This window comes from Amblyomma mixtum, chromosome 10 (genome assembly GCF_055824585.1).
Source record: "Amblyomma mixtum isolate Tamu chromosome 10, ASM5582458v1, whole genome shotgun sequence".
Classification (NCBI taxonomy): domain Eukaryota; kingdom Metazoa; phylum Arthropoda; class Arachnida; order Ixodida; family Ixodidae; genus Amblyomma; species Amblyomma mixtum.
The window spans coordinates 62377772-62397641 of NC_143021.1; the positions used below are offsets into that span (position 1 = coordinate 62377772).

General features: G+C 47.7%; 1 protein-coding gene across 1 annotated transcript; it reads right to left on the reverse strand.

Annotated features, from left to right (window-relative positions):
* Positions 1-267: 267 nt before the first annotated feature.
* Positions 268-4783, reverse strand: LOC149325934 (uncharacterized). The gene is made up of 6 exons (XM_089564419.1): positions 4644-4783; positions 3749-3913; positions 3060-3162; positions 2541-2636; positions 1885-2145; positions 268-309 (listed from the first exon to the last, which is right to left on the reverse strand). The coding sequence occupies exons 1-6, from the start codon at positions 4781-4783 to the stop codon at positions 268-270; spliced, it is 807 nt and encodes a 268-aa protein (XP_089420545.1).
* Positions 4784-19870: the final 15087 nt, after the last annotated feature.

Below are 19870 nucleotides of genomic sequence, written 5' to 3' on the forward strand. Positions count from 1 at the left end.
ACCAATAAAGAGTTGCTAGTAAGAGCGGCAACTGCGATAAAAACAAATTTCTGCCGTTTCTACCCGCAGCTGTACCTCACATCTGTCCCGCGTCTGCAAGCTTCGCTGTTGAAAATGTCGTGGAACTTGACCACACCTTTATTTTATTATAAGCTGATGAATTTGACATCTAGCCTTATGAAAAGCACACCTTTCACTCAGCTCTGGCCACTTTAGACGTGCCGTTGGCTGCGGTTTCAGTGCGAAACAGGCTAGGCGTACCAACGACTACGGCAGCCAAGCAGCAGCGTAGTCCATCGCCAGACGTGCCTGCGCACGGCATCATTTTGAAAAGATTGGCACCTGAGCCAGCATGCTCAGTCTTTGCTCGAAATCATTCTAATAACAAAGCTGTTTTGACTGTTCTGGTGCGAACTTTATGCATGTATAGCGAGCTAATCTGTGCTTGATCACTGTTGCCTGCATGAAGGAATACTCCCTGCATGGAGGCGCAGCTGTGAATGACGCCGAAGCCACTATAACTTCGCTTTTTTATGGTGGACAAATTTTTCACAATGGCTTTAGGTGCATCCTGCGTTGCGTTAGCGGAGCGACGCACGTGTGCCTGCTGTGTGCTCGTGAACTGCTTATGTCGCATGTGTAGGCTCCCTACGCTTACGCCGCACCAGGTTCCTGCCCGAACCACATTCAGATTGTGTCTCTTTTCGCTTTGTGCCCAAAACTTGCTCTTGGGGCAGGTTACGGGGTGACAGAAGGCATGTGTGGCGTCGGGCGGTGACAGTGGGGCTTCATCTGCATTTACGCAGAGCTCTTGCCGAAGGGACGGTGATCAAAGCCACAGAGGTGCAGTTCCAGTAAAGTTATCTCCAAAGGGTTAATTTGTGAAAAAAAAAAATTAAAGGATACTAGCATTTTTTAACGGCCGTCTCCCTCATCACACCAAAATTCAAGGGTTTTCAAGGACCCCATGAAAATTCCTGAACTCTCAAGGCCCTTAAAAACACTTCTTCCAAATTCAAGGGTTTTCAAGGTTTTCAAGGACCCGCATGGACCCTGGAAATATGTGTTCAATTCCTTGTCTCAATATGATACATGCACTGCATTGATGACCCATAAAGTTGCCATCTATGGCTGCTCTTTTGGCTTAATAATTGGCTTCTGAAGATTTGTGAGCACACCACACATGTCAATTATTTTTGCAGCATGTGGAACCAAGTCTGCCGAGAGTTTCTCAGAAAGTATGCGATAAATCTTCATTCTTTGGATACATCGCTCAACATGTATCCTAGCAGTCGCAACCTTGTAAGTTTCAAAAACTTCTTCTCTAGTAAATGGTTCATTAGGACGGGCAAACACTGGCATATGAAATTTAACACCACGGTCTGCCAGCTGACTTCTTATTTGCGGAAACCCCTTGTCGGCCAAGACAATGTCACCTGGGTTCAAAAGATGTAATATTCCACTATCTGTTGTGATTAAGGAATCTGTGGCACGGCCACCATAAGGTCTAGACAGAAAGCTAATTATTCCACTTGGCGTGATGCCAACAAGAAACTTCACTGTATAGCAGCCTTTGTAACTAGAAAACATGACAACTTTTTCATGCACTGTAGTTGGCGCAGAGCAAGGGACCTCAGTGCAATCAATTATGACTCGACACTGGCTGTAGTGTGGCTTGAAGCAGTCTGGCATCATAAGTTCATTTGTTGCCTTTGAGGGCCAATATATGAGGGGTCGCATTTTCTGGTGTAGAATATTCAGGACGAGAAAGAAATGACGGGAACATGTTGTTCGATGAATACTAAAAAAGACTGCTAGAGCTGAGTATGATAAGTTTAACTTAATCTTCATTAAAAACAGTAAAAGCTTGTTTGATGTGCTCACAACTTCAGCATGCCGTTGAGGATTCACAGAAGCAAGCAGGATATTTTTCAGCTTGTCAAATACTGGAATAGAGACGCCAGCAATGGAAGTCAGAACTTCTGCCCTTTTTGGGGGGTTACAAGCTGCCACACTCTGGTACCCAGTGAAGCCAGAAGTAGGCACTGTGTCAACCACATTCATTGGGTCACAGGCAGAGTCCCTAGTTTCGAAAGATGTGCCTGATGCTGCATCCCTGCAGCTTTTCTTCCAAGGAAGCACAGCCTGTTAGAAACAGATGAAAATTAGTTTTCAGTGCTGCTTGCGTGCATGTTCCAAATACCAAGAACAATAAAATATAAAGGGGGTACTTGTTTTTGTGAGAAATGTGCAATTAAACAGGATTTACTTTAAAAACCATATAACAGAGGACAGCGAAAGACAGGAAAAAGAGATAATAGAATTTAGCAAACTATATTTTATTTTGCTTGGTGTATCATGCATGCACTCCACTGGCACATGCAAATGAAGCTATAAATATGCTACCACAATGTAAACGAAGCTGTTGGTTGGTCCAATTGCTCCGTATATATGCTCTTTTGTCTATGCACGGTGTGCACGGGAGGGAGAGGAAAATGCATCAAGCACATTAGTTGCAGTGGCAGATAAATGGCACTTACCTGTGTCTCAGCATCGCATCCTGTCATACAGCATAAAAAAATACTTGGCAAGTCACTGCTTGAAGCCCATGTGCAAGGGTCTGTTTGTGTTTCCACCTGCACAAATATACGAGCGTAGTGTAAGCTGCCACACAATTATACCTTTCCTGCTACTTGCACTCAAAAGTGCAATGCAGTGAAACCAAGCTTCACATCGGCAAAATAAACTGAGACAGAGAGAAAAGATCTGGCTGCTCCGCCCCTCACAAACTGCCTCATACTCTGTCTATGAGCTCCATTCTGTTCTGGCCTGTCCTAGCTGCCTTGAACCCTACACAACCCTTTAAAGCAGGCTGGATACTGAGAAATATTGATAGGTATATAGCCCTGGGTTACGATGATCAGCATGGGTGAAACACTTTCCTTGAGGAAGGAATGCCAATTAATATTAGAATAATATATATAGACAGCATGCCTCCCCTTTTTTTAATTTGCTGAAAACAAAAGATTGCTTGTAAGAGTTGGGGCAGTGATACATACGCTCCTCTTTGTGAGCTCCAAACCACTGTGTGCAGAGCATTCTTCCTCCGGAAGGTCGGCTGGAGCAGGATCACTGGTTGTTTGCAGCTCACGTGACCGCAACCTGCAGTTGGTATATTGGATTCAAGGTGTAGGTGCCCCTTACTAAGGGTTTTTTATATAAGCAAGCAGCTAATTAGCCATGACAAACCTGCAAATTTGGCATGCTCTTAAGCACACTTCGAGAAATTTCAGTGTGTACCTTTGTCCGTACTGACAATGAGCCACAACGTAGTTAATGTTGCCCCCTTTGTTTCACTCTTCATCTCGACTTACAAGAACCCTCACATATGGTAATTTTTGATTTTGGGGATATTAGACTGGTGTAAAGCGTTCTCAAGTGGACCAAACAAATTTATAAACCATTATCAGTAGAGCCACGGCAGCCTGTGCGAAGCATTCAGTGACACAAGTAAACAAATGCAAAGCAGCTGAGTAAAGACTGGAGACCCTGCCAGCCTGATTGCTCACCTCTTTATGAGCCAGCTGTGGTTCAATAAGCTCAAATTAAATTAAAAGGCTGGCACCACAAAACTTTTGCCTCGTCTGTCATCATGCGAGAAGTTTCACAACATTATGTCATGTAATTATTTGACTAGCATTACCAAGGTTGAAATGAAAAGCAGCAAGGCAACCAGAAAGCGAATTACCTTTGGTACCTCTCAGATGACCCTGGGTTCGAGCATCTGTAAGCAGTTGGAAATACTGTAGGTAGGTATGATGGGCTCCTCGGGTCATTTGATTTTTCGCCATTCACGAAATGCTGGCTGCAGAGCCTGCTGTTTTTGGTAGGCTCCCAAGGGCTCCCATCTTTGCTAAATTCGAAAGAAAGCAAAGCAAACGTGCGTCAACAAATAAGCTGTAAGAAGTGTTAGTCAAAAACGAATACAGGCGATTATATATTTAAAACTGTCCACGAACTTACAACCAGCTGCTTTCCGATTACATACAAACAAATGCAAAGATAAAGCAAGGTGGCCTGAAGTAAGAGCCACAATCATGACATATTTTCCGCGTAAGAATCAAACCACCACAACACTGTTACACAGCACAAATATGCTGAATTGATGCCAGCTATAAACCGCAATATTTGCGCAGATACGAAAGCCGCAGCATGCCAATTCCGCAAATACAAGCAGAGAATGATATTCCGTAACAAAGCGAAAATTTGAGCCAGCTGTGCAAAATCCAGAGCGAGTAGTATGCACACAGTAGCAACGCTTCATAGCTTGCGCGTCGCTAAACACACAGGTGCATAATGAGTTCGGAAACGATCTAGAGCCACGCGTGAAACATCATGCGATTCGTGCTGCGTTCGCTGTGATGAAAAGCGCCGTGCACAAGACGCGCCATAAACGATCAGTTGAGCCACGTGAAAAAGCGAGCAACTTTCTTTCGCATACAACTATGAAAGCAGCAATCAAAATGAACTGGTGATGCTTGACAGGGCATACATAATAGCACCATTAACATTTCATACCCGCACCGTGAAAGCGCTGCAGTAAATATTACAAAAGCAACGAGACGCGAGTAGCTAGCACTCACTTTTTTCTCCGGACGGCGACGATCCATTGTTTTCTTCGCTCCTGTTCGTAAGGGCGGCCAGGAAACTTGTAGAAGCGCGTTCCCGGGGAGCTTTTGTAGCTGTTCGAGCACCCCACTACGCAACAGTTGTTTTTAGACATGGTCCAGGCTCTAAGAGAAGCATATGCACCGAACGAACGCGATTTTCATGCGCCAGAACCTCGACTGCGTAAAAACGAGACGAGAAAGGCCCGGCGGAAGCCCCGCTTCTGTTTCGTGACGCCGCCGACAGGCGGCGCAACCTCTGCAATGCTCAGAGCGTATACTCCGAAATTAAAAACATGTCAGATCAGGTAAAACTTAATGAGGCTTTTCAGAAAATTAATGCCTGGTGTGATGCATGGCAGATGCCTATCAACTTTCAAAAAACCGTGTATATGAGAATCACTCACAATAAAAGTCCACTGATGTTCCAATATTCATTTGATAACAACATTCTTTCCGAAGTCTCACACTACAAATATCTAGGGCTATGGATTACTAACAACCTTGACTGGACTAAACACATTGATCAAACTGTAAATAATGCAAACCGTAAACTTTTCTTTCTTAGGCGTGCATTGAGACTTTCCACACCCCGAGTTCGGCTTTTAGCGTATAAATCGATTGTCCTTCCAATACTAGATTATGCGGCAATAATCTGGGATCCATTCACCAAAACAAACGTAAATAAAATTGAAAAAATACAAAAGAAAGCAGTATGTTTTGTTTACAATAGCTATGGACGCACATCAGTAAGTGACCTCTTAAACAGGGCTGCTTTAATATCTATAACCGAAAGGAATCGCGTTGCTCGACTAAAGTTCTTATACCAATTGGTCAAAGGTCATTTTAAAATTAACATTGATGGACTAATATCCTTCTCTTCAGGTTATTCTACAAGACAACGTCACAATCTTACAATCACCCCTTTCACCCAGCGTAATAACAGCTTTAAATATTCTTTTTTTCCGCGAACAGTAACAGAGTGGAATCAACTTACTAACGACGAAGTCCTACAGCTATCTGTAACATCATTCATGGGCAACCTCAGTACACAATAATGTCCTCTGTCATGTATTCCCGTTTCCCATTTTTTATGACCTGACTTTAATATTGTGATCGTTTTGGTGCTGTTTCTTCATTTAATTAATTCCCTGTTGACCATGTTCACTGATGACTTGATAGTAGTGTATTTATATGCCCCAAACCTTATTGTACTTTTTTGCTGTGTTACGTCATTGAGCCTTTCATTTTTGCTGTTGTGTTTTTGTTGCTTATTATTAAATTGTGGCCTTTGTACTTTTTTTTTCTTAATATTTGTACTTACCTATTTTCTGTATGCTCACCCTGCGAAAATCCCTTCCTGGGATTGCAGTATCAATAAATAAATAAATAAATAATAATAGATAGTACGGTCGAGCGTAAAAAGATATCATGCTTCAGCTTTTACAGCACACACAGAAGCTTGATACGAGTTGTTTTCAGAATCTTCTACAAGTCCCTGTTACAAAGTCTTTTACAATGTTGAACAAAAGGCATTTGCATCCAGTTTTAGCTTTGGCGTTAACAATGCGGCACAGCTTGCACATTGATAAACCATCCCTAGGACACTAGTGATACCAAAAAGTCTGGAATGACTGAACACAATACGTTCCTTGGCTTTTTAATAAAAAAACGTAATTTTATAGCATGATTATTACTCTTGATCGTTATGAACCCAACGACCACTAGACCAGCCTCTGCCTTCCTTGTAGCATCTTGCACTTCTTGAAATCACCAATGTACCTCTCAATAAGTCAATAATTAAGTGCAATATTACTACATGTGTAGTGTGCCAACTGTGACAGGCTCCGCTACCGCCATGCGCCGACACTACGCTGCACATGACGACGACGAAGTTATGCGCCGACGCTACGCTGCGCCTGACGACGACGAAGTTGCCCCGCTCTCTTGGTGCTGGCTACGCCCGTCTACGCTGCCAGATCCTGCACGGCGGTTCGGTCTCTTGAGGACGCCTAATAAATGCACCCCTACAATTGGTGGAGGTGCGGGGTACGTCCCCTACCAACATGGAACTCCGGAGCCGTACGCTGCCGCCTGTGTCAACCATGCCAGATGAGACTGCCCCAACACCGGCGGCCAGTTCAACCACCGTCATTTGTTCTGGCGCCATCCGGCAGCGTGACCCTGCCCTCTTCAGTGGCACTGCGGACCAAGATGTTGACGACTGGTTGTCATCGTATGAGCGAGTGAGCAGCTATAACAAGTGGGATGACACCATCAAGCTGAGTAACGTCATCTTTTATCTCACGGACGTCGCGAACCTCTGGTTTCGAAACCATGAGGCGGACCTACCCACTTGGCCTCTATTTAAGAAGAGTTTTGCGGAAGTGTTCGGCCGCCCTGGGGTGCGCAAGCTCCGTGCCGAACAGCGCTTACGGGACCGCGCTCAACACACCGACGAGACCTTCACAAGTTACATTGAAGACATCGTTGACCTCTGCAAACGTGTCAACGCTGCCATGTCAGAAGCGGACAAGATCCACCACATCCTCAAAGGCATCGCTGACGACGCATTTCAGATGCTCCTCGCGAAAAAATCCCACCACCGTCAGTGAGGTTATTAAGCTTTGCCAGAGCTACGACGAGCTCCGCAAGCAGCGTGCTTCTACACGGCGTGCCGGTGTCTGCGACGAGGCCCTCTCCACACTGGCCCTGGGTGGTACTACTCCTGAGGATTCCCCTCTACTCAACCAAATTAAAGCCTTCGTTCGTGAAGAGGTCGCTCGCCAGCTGTCCCTCATATCACATATTCAAGACCCCGCCCGCCAAGTTCCTGACTCGACCCCGTCTTTGGCTCCTACCATTCGCCGTGTCGTGCAAGACCAAGTCACTGATCTGCTACCGTCCAGCCCTGTGCTCCCGCCTGTGACAGCACCCCTGACGTACGCCCAAGCGGTGGCCAGGCCACGACATACGCCGGCACCCGATTCCTACCAGGCCGCCCCTTCTTTCCGTCCTCCGCCTCCGTCTGAGCCCCCGTCTCACGCTCCGTCCTCAAGGGTTCGCCCACATCCTACGAATCCCTGGCGTACTGCGGACAACCGACCCATCTGTTACGCCTGTGGTCTGCCCGGCCATGTCGCGCGGCTTTGCCGCCAGCGCCTTCCGCCTTCTCGACCTGATCTGCGCTCCTACCCGTACGATGCCGAACTATCCTCGCCGAGAAGGCCACCTGGTCCCCCCTTTGTTTCCTCTGATCGCCAAAATTACACCACTCGCCGATCGCCTTCCCCTCGACGCCGTTCCCCTTCTCCGATGCTGCGACGTTCTAGCTCCGCGCTTGAGGGAAACTAACAGCCGCAGTTCCGGGGGCAAGAACTGCGCTTGTTTCGAACTCCTCAAGTCCTCCGTGTCGTCCCGCTAATGTAATCGTAGTGTTCGTGGAAGGTGTCAAGGTTCTCGCCCTCGTCGACACGGGCGCTGCAGTATCTGTTATAAGTGAAGCTCTCTGCCGCCGACTCCGCAAAGTGACTACCCCACTTTCTGACTTTTCGCTTCGCACCGCCTCATCACAGCGCATTCATCCCTCAGCCACATGTACGGCCCGTGTTCTCATTCAAGATGTTTTGTACACCATCGAATTTATTGTGCTGTCTGACTGCTCACACGAGATCATCCTGGGATGTGACTTCCTTTCGACTCATCGTGCCGTTATTGACTGCGCTCGTGCTGAAATTGCCTTTTCTCCGCTGTGTGACGCTTCCTTTTGCGACGTACCTACGCAGTCTGTCAAACTTGTGGTCGCGACTGATACCGACATTCCTCCGTTTTCTGCTGCCCTCATACCCCTCTCCTGTGCCGGCGTCACTCATTCAACTGTTTTCTTCACGCCTTCCGAAACCGCTTCCCGCCACCCCTGCCTCCTGCTTCCCTTTGCTGTTCTGACGATCGACCACGGACAAAGTGCAATTTACGTCTCGAACCCTTCTTCGTGCCCGTCAGCAGTGCTCCGAGGTGAATGCCTCGGGCGTATTGAAGAACTTGATTCCTGCCTTCCCTACCCTATTCTTGATACCACCGCTTCCTTCGATGTCGATGTGCTCAGCTCTTGTGATGTTAAGCATGATCCACCGCCCTCCGAAGTCTTCCACCGTGCCATTGACGCCGACCTTCCACCCGCGCTACGTGATCAACTCGTCGCCCTCCTCCAGCGCTTCAGTTCTTCTTTCGATCTTCCTCGACTGCCTTGGGCCGTACGTCTTTCGTTGCGCACACCATCGACACCGGTACACACGCCCCTCTTCGCCAGCGCCCCTATCGTGTCTCCGCTTCTGAGCGCCGCGTCATTTCTGATCACGTGGACGACATCCTCCGTCGGGGTGTCATACAGCCCTCCCACAGTCCCTGGGCGTCTCCTGTTGTGTTGGTAAAAAAGAAAGATGGTTCCATCAGGTTCTGTGTTGATTACCGCCGGCTCAACAACATCACACGCAAGGACGTCTATCCCCTATCGATGACGCCCTGGACTGCTTGCAGGGAGCTGAGTATTTCTCCTCGCTGGATTTGAGGTCGGGCTACTGGCAGGTGCCCATGGCTGACGCTGATCGCTCAAAAACTGCCTTCATAACACCCGACGGCTTATATGAGTTCAACGTCATGCCGTTTGGCCTTTGCAACGCCCCGGCAACTTTCGAACGCCTGATGGACACTATCCTTAGTGGACTCAAGTGGGAGAGTTGTCTTTGCTATCTCGATGACATCGTCGTCTTTTCTGCGGACTTTCCTTCTCATCTCATCCGCCTGGAGCGCGTTCTGACTTGTCTTACTGACGCTGGGCTCCAGATGAATTTGAAAAAGTGCCGCTTTGCTGCCCGACAACTCACCATTTTAGGACATGTAGTCTCTAAAGACGGCATTCTTCCGGACCCCGCCAAACTTCGTGCAGTTGCCGAATTTCCGAAGCCCACCTCACTGAAGCAGTTCCGTAGCTTCGTTGGCCTTTGCTCGTACTTCCGTCGCTTCATCTTGAATTTCGCCTCGATCATCGCTCCTCTGACCCAGCTACTCGCAGGCAGCTCCAACCTCTCCGCTTGGACGCCTGCTTGCGATGACGCCTTCGACACCTTGCGCCGCCTTTTGGTTTCGCCTCCTATCCTGCGCCACTTTGACCCGACTGCGCCTACTGAGATCCACACTGACGCCAGCGGTATTGGACTGGGTGCCGTTCTCACCCAACGCAAACCTGGCTTCCGTGAATATGTGGTCGCCTACGCCAGTCGGACCTTGAGCAAAGCGGAGGCCAACTATTCTGTTACCGAACGAGAATGTTTGGCCATCATTTGGGCCATTGGAAAATTTCGCCCCTATGTCTACGGTCGCCCGTTCTGTATAGTAACCGACCACCATGCCCTGTGCTGGCTGGCCTCTCTCAAAGACCCGTCAGGCCGCCTAGCTCGCTGGGCTCTGCGATTGCAGGAGTATGACATTCATGTAATTTACCGCTCTGGCCTCAAGCATAATGACGCGGACGCTCTTTCCCGCTCGCCCTACCTAGTGCTTCATCGCCTGCTCCTGTGTCTGCTTACGACTTGTCCTCGCTTGCCACTGCCGACATGTCCACCGAGCAGCGGAAAGACCCTTGGATCGCCACTCTTATTAACTTCCTTTCGAGTCCTACGACTGATAATTCGTCCCGTTCCCTCTTACGTCAAGCCCGTCACTTTTCTATTCGGGACGGTCTCCTCTATCGTCGCAATTACCTGTTCGACGGACGCAAATGGCTCCTAGTGATCCCCCGCCATCTACGCACCGACATTTGCGCCGCTTTCCATGCGGACCCCCAGTGTGCCCACGGCGGCGTGTTGAAAACCTACACGCGTCTGCGTCTCCGATTCTACTGGCGTGGCATGTACCGCTTTGTTCGCCACTTTGTGCGATCTTGCCCATCCTGTCAACGGCGTAAATGTCCGCCTCACACCTCGCCTGCTCCACTGCAGCCGTTACCCTGCCCTGCCCGCCCGTTTGACCGCGTTGGCATAGACCTCTACGGCCCCCTCCCTTCCACTCCCGCTGGTCACCGCTGGATTATCGTGGCCGTGGATCATCTCACACGTTATGCTGAAACGTCTCCATTACCATCTGCCTCCGCCCGCGACGTGGCTTCCTTTCTTCTAAAGAACCTGATTCTTCGCCATGTTGCTCCTCAAGAACTGCTCAGCGAACGTGGACGCGTATTCCTGTCTGACGCTCTTGAGGCCCTCCTCAAGGAATGCCGCATTATCCATCGAACCGCTTCGTCTTACCACCCTCAGACCAACGGCCTGACCGAGCGTTTCAACCGAACCCTCAGTGACATGCTGTCCATGTACGTCGACGCCAACCACTCCAACTGGGACCAAGTTCTTCCCTTCGTCACCTACGCGTATAACACTGCGACACAAACCACCACTGGATTCTCTCCCTTCTTTCTTCTGTACGGCCGCGAGCCCCCCTGCACGATGGATACTCTTCTTCGCTACCGACTCGACATTTCCGAGTCCACGCCACTGTCCGACGCTGCCAGGTACGCCGAAGAATGCCGCCAGCTTGCTCGCTCGTTTACCACACACACCCAGTGGCAGCAAAAACATGACCGCGACACTTCCGCGGCCTCTACCTCCTACCCTGCCGACTCCCTTGTGTGGCTCTGGGTGCCTCCCACAACTCCCGGCCTTTCGCGGAAACTGCTGCATCGGTGTCATGGTCCCTACCGGGTTCTCAAGCAAACCTCTCCGGTCAATTATATTGTTGAGCCCGTTGCACCCGCTGCGGACTTGCGTCGCCGTGGCCGCGAAACCGTCCACGACAACCGACTGAAGCCGTACTACGACCCCTCTGTTCTTCCTTCCCCTTAAGACGCCAGGCTGGCTCCTTTTCGCCCGGGGGAAACTGTAGTGTGCCAACTGTGACAGGTTCCGCTACCGCCATGCGCCGACACTACGCTGCACCTGACGACGACGAAGTTATGCGCCGACACTACGCTGCGCCTGACGACGACGAAGTTGCCCCGCTCTCTTGGTGCTGGCTACGCCCGTCTACGCTGCCAGATCCTGCACGGCGGTTCGGTCTCTTGAGGACGCCTAATAAACGCACCCCTACACATGTAAACATGCAATGCATCACATATGCAAGCTATAGACGTTATCATTCTGTACAAGTTCTGTACAATGAAAGGTGAAAAACAGCTAGGCTATGTTGGTTGCCATTTTTTTTAATTGTGTTATCCTGAAGTGAAGCTTTTCCCAACTTCTGACTGAGAGTATGAAAAGAAAGGCGGTTAATAATTCTTACCACTTTCTAATGCGATAACCTTGTCTGGTAGCCTCCTTCTCCGCACACAGGAAACATTACTGCAGAGTGGGCATGGAACAGCAGCAGCAATGCAGCAACGACCAATGTTCTTCTATTTCTTGGTGCAGATGCTATCTTGGAGCGGCCTTTGTCATGTTTCGAGCGACCGGCAGCACATTCCCTGCCTGACATCGACTGAGCGCGCCGTATCAGCTCTTCGGCTGCCTGAACAGTTCAAGTCAGACTCGCTACGAATGAGCGAATGTTGCCCGACGCCACCGGAAGAAGCCATCGCCTTCAAGTGGTCTGCACCTTTGGCCGCGCAAGCCCCATCGTCACAGTCATCAAGCGTATCGAGCCCTTTTAAGCACTGGCAATCACCGAGCGCCTTCAGTGGGCATGGAACAGCAGCAGCAATGCAGCAACGACCAATGTTCTTCTATTTCTTGGTGCAGATGCTATCTTGGAGCGGCCTTTGTCATGTTTCGAGCGACCGGCAGCACATTCCCTGCCTGACATCGACTGAGCGCGCCGTATCAGCTCTTCGGCTGCCTGAACAGTTCAAGTCAGACTCGCTACGAATGAGCGAATGTTGCCCGACGCCACCGGAAGAAGCCATCGCCTTCAAGTGGTCTGCACCTTTGGCCGCGCAAGCCCCATCGTCACAGTCATCAAGCGTATCGCGCCCTTTTAAGCACTGGCAATCACCGAGCGCCTTCAGTGGGCATGGAACAGCAGCAGCAATGCAGCAACGACCAATGTTCTTCTATTTCTTGGTGCAGGTCAGTCCATGTCCTTCTTTGCACTGTAAACGCACAAGTAATGTCAACCTGCTGCTCGTACCATGCCCAAGTGTATTCATGTGCATAGTGTGCGAATGTGTATATGTGCTGAAATTATTGCTCTTAGGTGGCGATATTGAACAGAACCCAGGGCCCCCTAAGAAAGATGCTAGCCAGTCCAATGATGACGTAGTCACTCTGTTAAAATCTTTAAACGAAAAAATTGATAAGAACCATGGCGAAATACTCTCCCAGCTCAATGAAGTTCGGCAAACACAATCAAAGCTTGAGCGTTAAATGGCCAGTATGAACGATAGACTTGTTGCCGTCGAAGAAAAAGTAGCTGCCTCGCAAGCCTCCAGCGCCTTTGACATTACCCGGGAAGTGTCTGAGGCTGTACAGAATGAAGCAGCGGCGTTTCATAAACGACTGGATGACCTCGAAGACAGGTCAAGACGCGATAATCTACTTTTTCACGGCCTCCCTGACGCGCAAAATGAATCATGGGATGAATCTGAAAAGCTCGTGCGTGAAAAGCTTCTTTCTGAAATGGACCTTGAGCTACCCAGCGAGGCTATAGCACGTGCGCATCGGCTGGGTAAATTTTCGTATGACAAATGCCGTCCTGTCATAGTCAAGTTTACGAATTTTAAGATCCGAGAAGCTGTGTTTACTGACCGAACCAAAATGAAAAATGCTGGGGTAAAGGTTACGGAAGATTTCTGCTTGTCAACTCGCAACGCACGTAAAAAACTTTTCGACTTTGGACAGGCAAGTGGAGAGAAGTACGCTATTCGTCAGAACAAATTGTTCATAAAGAATAAGTGTTACATCTACATTTCGGCATCAGATAGCATCTGTGAATATCATATCAATAACGAAGCAACCCCACGCAGCCCTGATAGTAGTGCCTTGCCAGCCGATCTTTCTACCGCGTAGCTACCTGCTCGTGGTCATGACCTTCCAAATGACATATGCGTTTTGTTCTCTAATATTCGTAGTGTTCTTAACAAACGTGATGAACTGTGTACTCTCATCGACACGTGCGATGCAGACATTTTGGTACTCACCGAAACCTGGCTGAATTCAAAGATTTCGAATGATGAAATACTAAACTGCGAAAAGGATTTCATTACTTATCGATGTGACCGTGGAGACAGAATAGGAGGCGGTGTTCTGATAGCGGTCGCTGATCATCTGCATTCTTCACACGTGTCACTTGTTTCTTCACTAGAATTTGTATGCGCCTCTATACGCATTAATCATCGAGACGTAATCTTCTGCGCATGCTATCGCCCTCCAAATGCTCCATCATCTTTTTGTAGTGAACTTCATGATGTGCTCAATCGAATTTTAGTTAGGTTTCCTTCTTCGCCAATCTTTTTACTTGGGGATTTCAACATGCCAAAAATAAATTGGTCTGGCGCGTTTCCTTCCACTCTAGATTCGTCGCCTGACACGATTGGCTTCACAAATCTGTGCAATGACTTCAATTTCTCCCAGCTCATTACCCAGCCAACCCGTACCACCACTACTAGCGCGAATATTCTTGATCTTGTTCTAACTACGCTTCCTGAACTAGTTCATTCATTGGCAATTCTACCAGGCCTCAGTGACCACTCCTTCATCCAGTTTGAGCTTAAAGACACTAACACACGTGTGCGACCCAATCCCAAATATATCAGAGATTATTCAAAGGCAAATTTTCCGTCGATTAACGCAGAACTCGAAATCTTCTTAGGTGAGTGCATGCCAAACTTTTATAACCGTTCTGTGGAAACGAACTGGCATCTTTTTAAAGAAAAGGTTGATTTTCTCGTCGAAAAATACATACCTTTACGCGTCATATCAGGCAAGCAGCGTTCCCCGTGGTTCACTACCGCATTAAAACGCCTTTTAAGTAAAAAAAAAACGAGTTTATCGCAGGGCGAAAACCACCGGTTGCTCTGATCACTGGGATTTGTATCCTGCCATAACATCTGATTATCGAAAAGCCTTAAAAAACGCCAAGCAGGTTTTTTTCCAGAGTACGCTTCCGTCTTTGTTGGTTGATAATGCCAAAAAATTTTGGAACATCATTTCTGGTCCTAAGCATAAAGCAAGAGCTCTAACCGATAGCAGCGGCGCAGCCATTCCTTCATCAGAGTGCCCTCAAGTGCTCAATGACGCCTTCTCTAATGCTTTTTTACAGCAATCATCTGTTTCTCTGCCCTCTTTTCAGTCTGTGCAGAATCCACTAATGGACCCAATTGTGTTTGACAGTATTGGTATAGAAAGTCTAATTAATAATCTCAAAATTTCTTCATCTTCGGGAATCGACGACATAAATTCTAAATTTTTAAAGAATACAAGTGTTTATTCTTCCATTTACTTGTGTTCACTGTTTTCGCAATCTTTGAATTCAGGACAGCTGCCCGGGGACTGGAAGGTGGGTAAGGTGGTACCAATATTTAAGTCTGGTGATGCTCATTGTGCCCTTAATTACAGACCCATATCATTAACAAGTGTCCCGTGTAAACTGTTTGAACATGTCATTTTTTCTAATCTGGTTAAATTTCTAGAAAAACATTCGTTCTTTTTCTCTCATCAGCATGGCTTTCGTCAATCATTTTCTTGTGAAACGCAACTCATTTCCTTCACCCATGATTTATTTGACGCATTAGACAAGGGACTTTTCATTGACTGCGTATTTTTAGATTTTCAGAAAGCATTTGATCTTGTTAATCACCAACTACTTTGTTTTAAGCTCGGTAAACTGAACATCGACCCAAACATTCTTTCATGGATCGAAAGTTTTTTGCGTAACAGAACTCAATTCGTCACTGCAGATAACGCTGATTCCTCACCATGCTCTGTTACCTCCGGCGTGCCTCAAAGTTCCGTACTCGGGCCGCTATTGTTTCTAATATACATTAACGACCTGCCAATTTCTATTAACTCCACAATTAGGCTTTTCGCAGATGATTGCGTTATTTATCGAGTAATCAAATCCGCTTCAGACTCATCCATACTTCAAAGTGACCTAAATAAGGTATCTAATTGGTGTAATAATTGGCTCATGAGACTGAATACTAACATGTGTAAGGTCATGCGTATTTCACACCGATCTGCTAACGAAAGTCTTATTCCCTACAATATTTCAGGTACTCTACTTGAGCAAGTTACCGCATATAAATATTTAGGGGTTCATATAACTTCTAACCTTTCATGGCAGGCACATGTTGATTATGTTGTTAACAATGCTAACCGCATGCTCGGCTACTTGCGTCGTAATTTTTCCATGGCTCCATCTTCTTTAAAACTGCTACTTTATAAAACCTTAGTTTGATCTAAATTAGAATATGCGTGCTCTGTGTGGGACCCGGGACATGAAACTCTTACTAATCAGTTAGAGTCAGTACAGAATCGTAGCGCCAGATTTATTTTGTCTAACTTTTCCCGCACTGCTAGTGTAACTGCAATGAAAAATACTTTGAACCTTCCTAGCCTTTCACTTCGTAGAAAACTCGCGCGAATGCTAACTTTTCACAAGATTTACTACCACAATCATCAGCTAAAACGGGATCTTTTATCTGAACCATCATTCATATCACCTCGCACGGATCATCGCCACAAGGTACGAATTCCATACTGCCGAAGCAATCCATACTTCAACTCATTTATACCCAAGACGGCGAGCGATTGGAACCACCTGCCCACCTTGGTTGCCGATATTTCTGACACCTGTTTATTTAAAAATGCCGCGGAAAACTATGTGTTTGACTAGGCTGTTTTGTTACCTAATCTGATATGTATTTTGTTCAAGCTTACGTTTTTTTCTTTCTTTGCTGTATTACATTACATTTTGCATTTACTTTTTGTTTTCATTTTGCTGCATTGTCTATACTTTTTTTAACCACTCCCTTATGTAACGCCCGACTGGGGCCCTGAAGGTATTGTAATAAATAAATAAATAAATAAACATGCAGGTCCACACAAAGGGGGAACTTATGTGTAACAGGTTGCTCAATTATAATTTTCCACACTTGCTGCGTGCTCACGTCGACTAGTGCTCTAGTGAAAACGTGTTTCAGTTTGAGCATGAAATTAGCGAAAATGGCCTCATAGAACAATTTATAACTCTTACAAGTGCTCGTAAACATGCCTTAACACTGAGACCAGAGCAGTGCCAGCGAACGAGATGCCGCCGTACGTGGCCGCGGTGTCGCCGTTTCGACAGCTGACGGCAGTAACAACACACTCCTGAAGTATTAGCTATGAATTCGAGCTACTCGCATTCAGCGCAAATGTCTAAGAATAATCGTCCTGTCCTTTAACATCTTAAGTTGTCACGCTGTACTGACGGAGGCCGAACAGCATATATTTGCAAACAGCCCGCGCGGTGCTGCCGCAGTCATGTGAGAACGGTTGTGGCACATAGCCGAAGTCTTCCGAGCGAGAAATTGGTGCTCCTCAAGGAGATAAACAACCTACTTTACCGAATTCTTCAACTTCCACAACGCTCTCAAACTCTGCCGCCAACAAAATGCTCGAAGCACAGCATAGGGTTGACCGTCGCAGGCAGTCTGCCAGCGGATCGCAACGGCGCACTGTTCTTGCCGTTCCCTGTACTTGATGGCACTCGGAACATGTTGCATTCCGTTGCAATGAAGTTTCTGCAGGTTGCGGCAGCGCACAACATCCTTTTTCCAGCAATGTGAGCGCCAGAATTAAGAAAAGAAAGACCGGAACCGCACGTCTGCAAGCAATGCCTACGTGAACCAAACGACAAAAGATCACACCGTAAAACAGCGCGCTTACACGGGACGCTGTGTGTGTGCGTGTCTTCTTTCTTCGTCCCGTGTAAGCGCGCTGTTTTACGGTGTGATCATGTACCAACTGGCCCGGCAACTATCCTTAAAGACAGAAAAGACCCGGAAGTTCAAATTCACGTGACAAAGCTGCGCCGTGACGCAATGTCCGCCGTCAGTTGGACACCACCTATTGATCACAGCCATGCCGAGCTGCATCTACGTGTTTCCAGATTACTCTAGACCAGGGGTTCTCAAACTTTTTTGCTTGGAGGAACCCCAAAAGCCTTCAATAAGTTCCAGGGAACCCCCCCCCCCCTTGCTTTCACTTACCAGCAATGTTGTCGAGTGCATTTTTGGAAAGGGAGAGTTGCAAAAGTTAAATGTTTATTGCACAGATTAATACAAATACTAATGTGATGGGTGGTACTGCTTCCCTTTTAAGAGCAAGTCAAAGCGTGGCTCAGTAGCACTCAGAGCCAGTCTCATATCAGCTGCCGGGTCAGGGCAGGTGAGGGTTCTCGCGGACCACAAGAAGACAGCCCGCGGAACCCCTGTGTTCCGCGGAACCCAGTTTGAGAACCCACGCTCTAGACGATCTCGACCAGTTATCATAGAGAAATATATTGGTAAAGAGCGGACACTCCTATAGGGCCCAGTGGCCCATTTGACTGCAGCGCACCAAGCGGGCGGAGTCTCATTACGTCCGGTTCCGGTTTCAGGCGCGCCCAGTTTGAATATCTGCATGCGCTGCGCCCACGGTGTGGCTACAGTGAACTAGAATATTGCTGTAGTGTGGCTGCGCCTCGCTGCCTGCGGCGATTTCCGTTTCCGGTTACAGGGGCGCGCGGTTTGAATGTTAGCATACGCCGCGCACCGCTGCGCCGTTGGCAGCGTATAATTAGATTTCGAGTGCTTTTGACAAGCCGTGAACGCAGCTGCATCACAGCCTTTGCCAAATAATAGCACTCCACAAAAGACCAGGTGTAGTGTGAAATGAGAACATTTATATTGTGCAACATAAACAAAGCCGTGGGATGCGGAAGAAGATGGTTCCTGGCCTCCCGCTCAAGGTGATCCTGTTTCGGCACCACGGCACACAGCAGGTGTTGCCGACGGGTGGCATCACCTGAAAAATTCGCATGTGTGGTCATTCTCAGTCTCCTTATTGTAACTGTAAACAGTGAAAAGGTGCGAAAGCGGCGAGGGAACGAAATTACGAGCGGAGTCAACATGTTTTTGCGAACCTCGCGTGCTGAACGTCGTTGCGCAAAGTACAATACACATAACCTACTACACGGCAGATACCAATAAACTTTTTGCAAGCATTTCTACATTCCCCGACGTTATTGTCTACCCTCTAAAACCTAGGTGGACAGCAGAGTACGTGGTTTGTTCGAGAATATTTCGTACAAAGACGGCCACAACACGGACTACGAACCAGAAGTACACAATGTGTTAGGAGCACCGAGAAATACACGGGTGCAACGTATGTTTAAAGAAGCATAGAAAATTAAACTATCGGCGCAACAGTTTGTTTGCGTGTTTCTTCCCCTGTCTTAGTTTTTCGCGCTGTACATAATGTTGAACCTTCACCAACTCGCCCAGTTTTCTGTTCTACTTAAGTTCTTGGTTTTCAAGCTCTTTAGAGTTTAGAAAGCCCGACGCGTTGCCTTTTTTTGCCGGTTTTCAAAAGCGCATTCCTGTGTTGTCAATGCACGGGTGAAATGTACGTTTTCACGAACGCAGATAACGGAGTCTTTCACAAGTACATACATACGTACTACAAGAGTAAGGTTTCTGAGCTTTCCGTGCGTCTTTTTTTCCACCAGTCTTGAAAACTACGGTCCCCTACTTGCTTCGCGGGAACGGTCGTCTTCGCCGTTCGCCCACTTTCAAAAAAGTACATTTTAACCTTACACCGACAAATGTCACCCAAAAGAAGTTACATATTGTCGGGGGCCATACAAAAACGTCACGTCCCGAGAGAGTGCGAAACCAAGCAAAACTAACCGCTAGGCACAGCGCGTCGGGGCACAGGCTGTGGGCAGGTTTTTTTTTTGTTTGTTTCTACGCACCGACCGGCGAGGCTGCATCATGCAGCATCATTCCTCCCGCCGCTCCCGCCCACGGCGTAACATGACACAGCGTGCGCGCGCCCTTCACAACTGCGCCGGCGTACTAAGCTAGAGTGCTCGAAATGCAGCGTAATTTTGCATAAAGTGCTTGAAATGTAGCGTACTTTTGAAAAAACAAAACATTCCTTCCTTAACTTTGTCACTAAATGCAAGAATGGCATGAA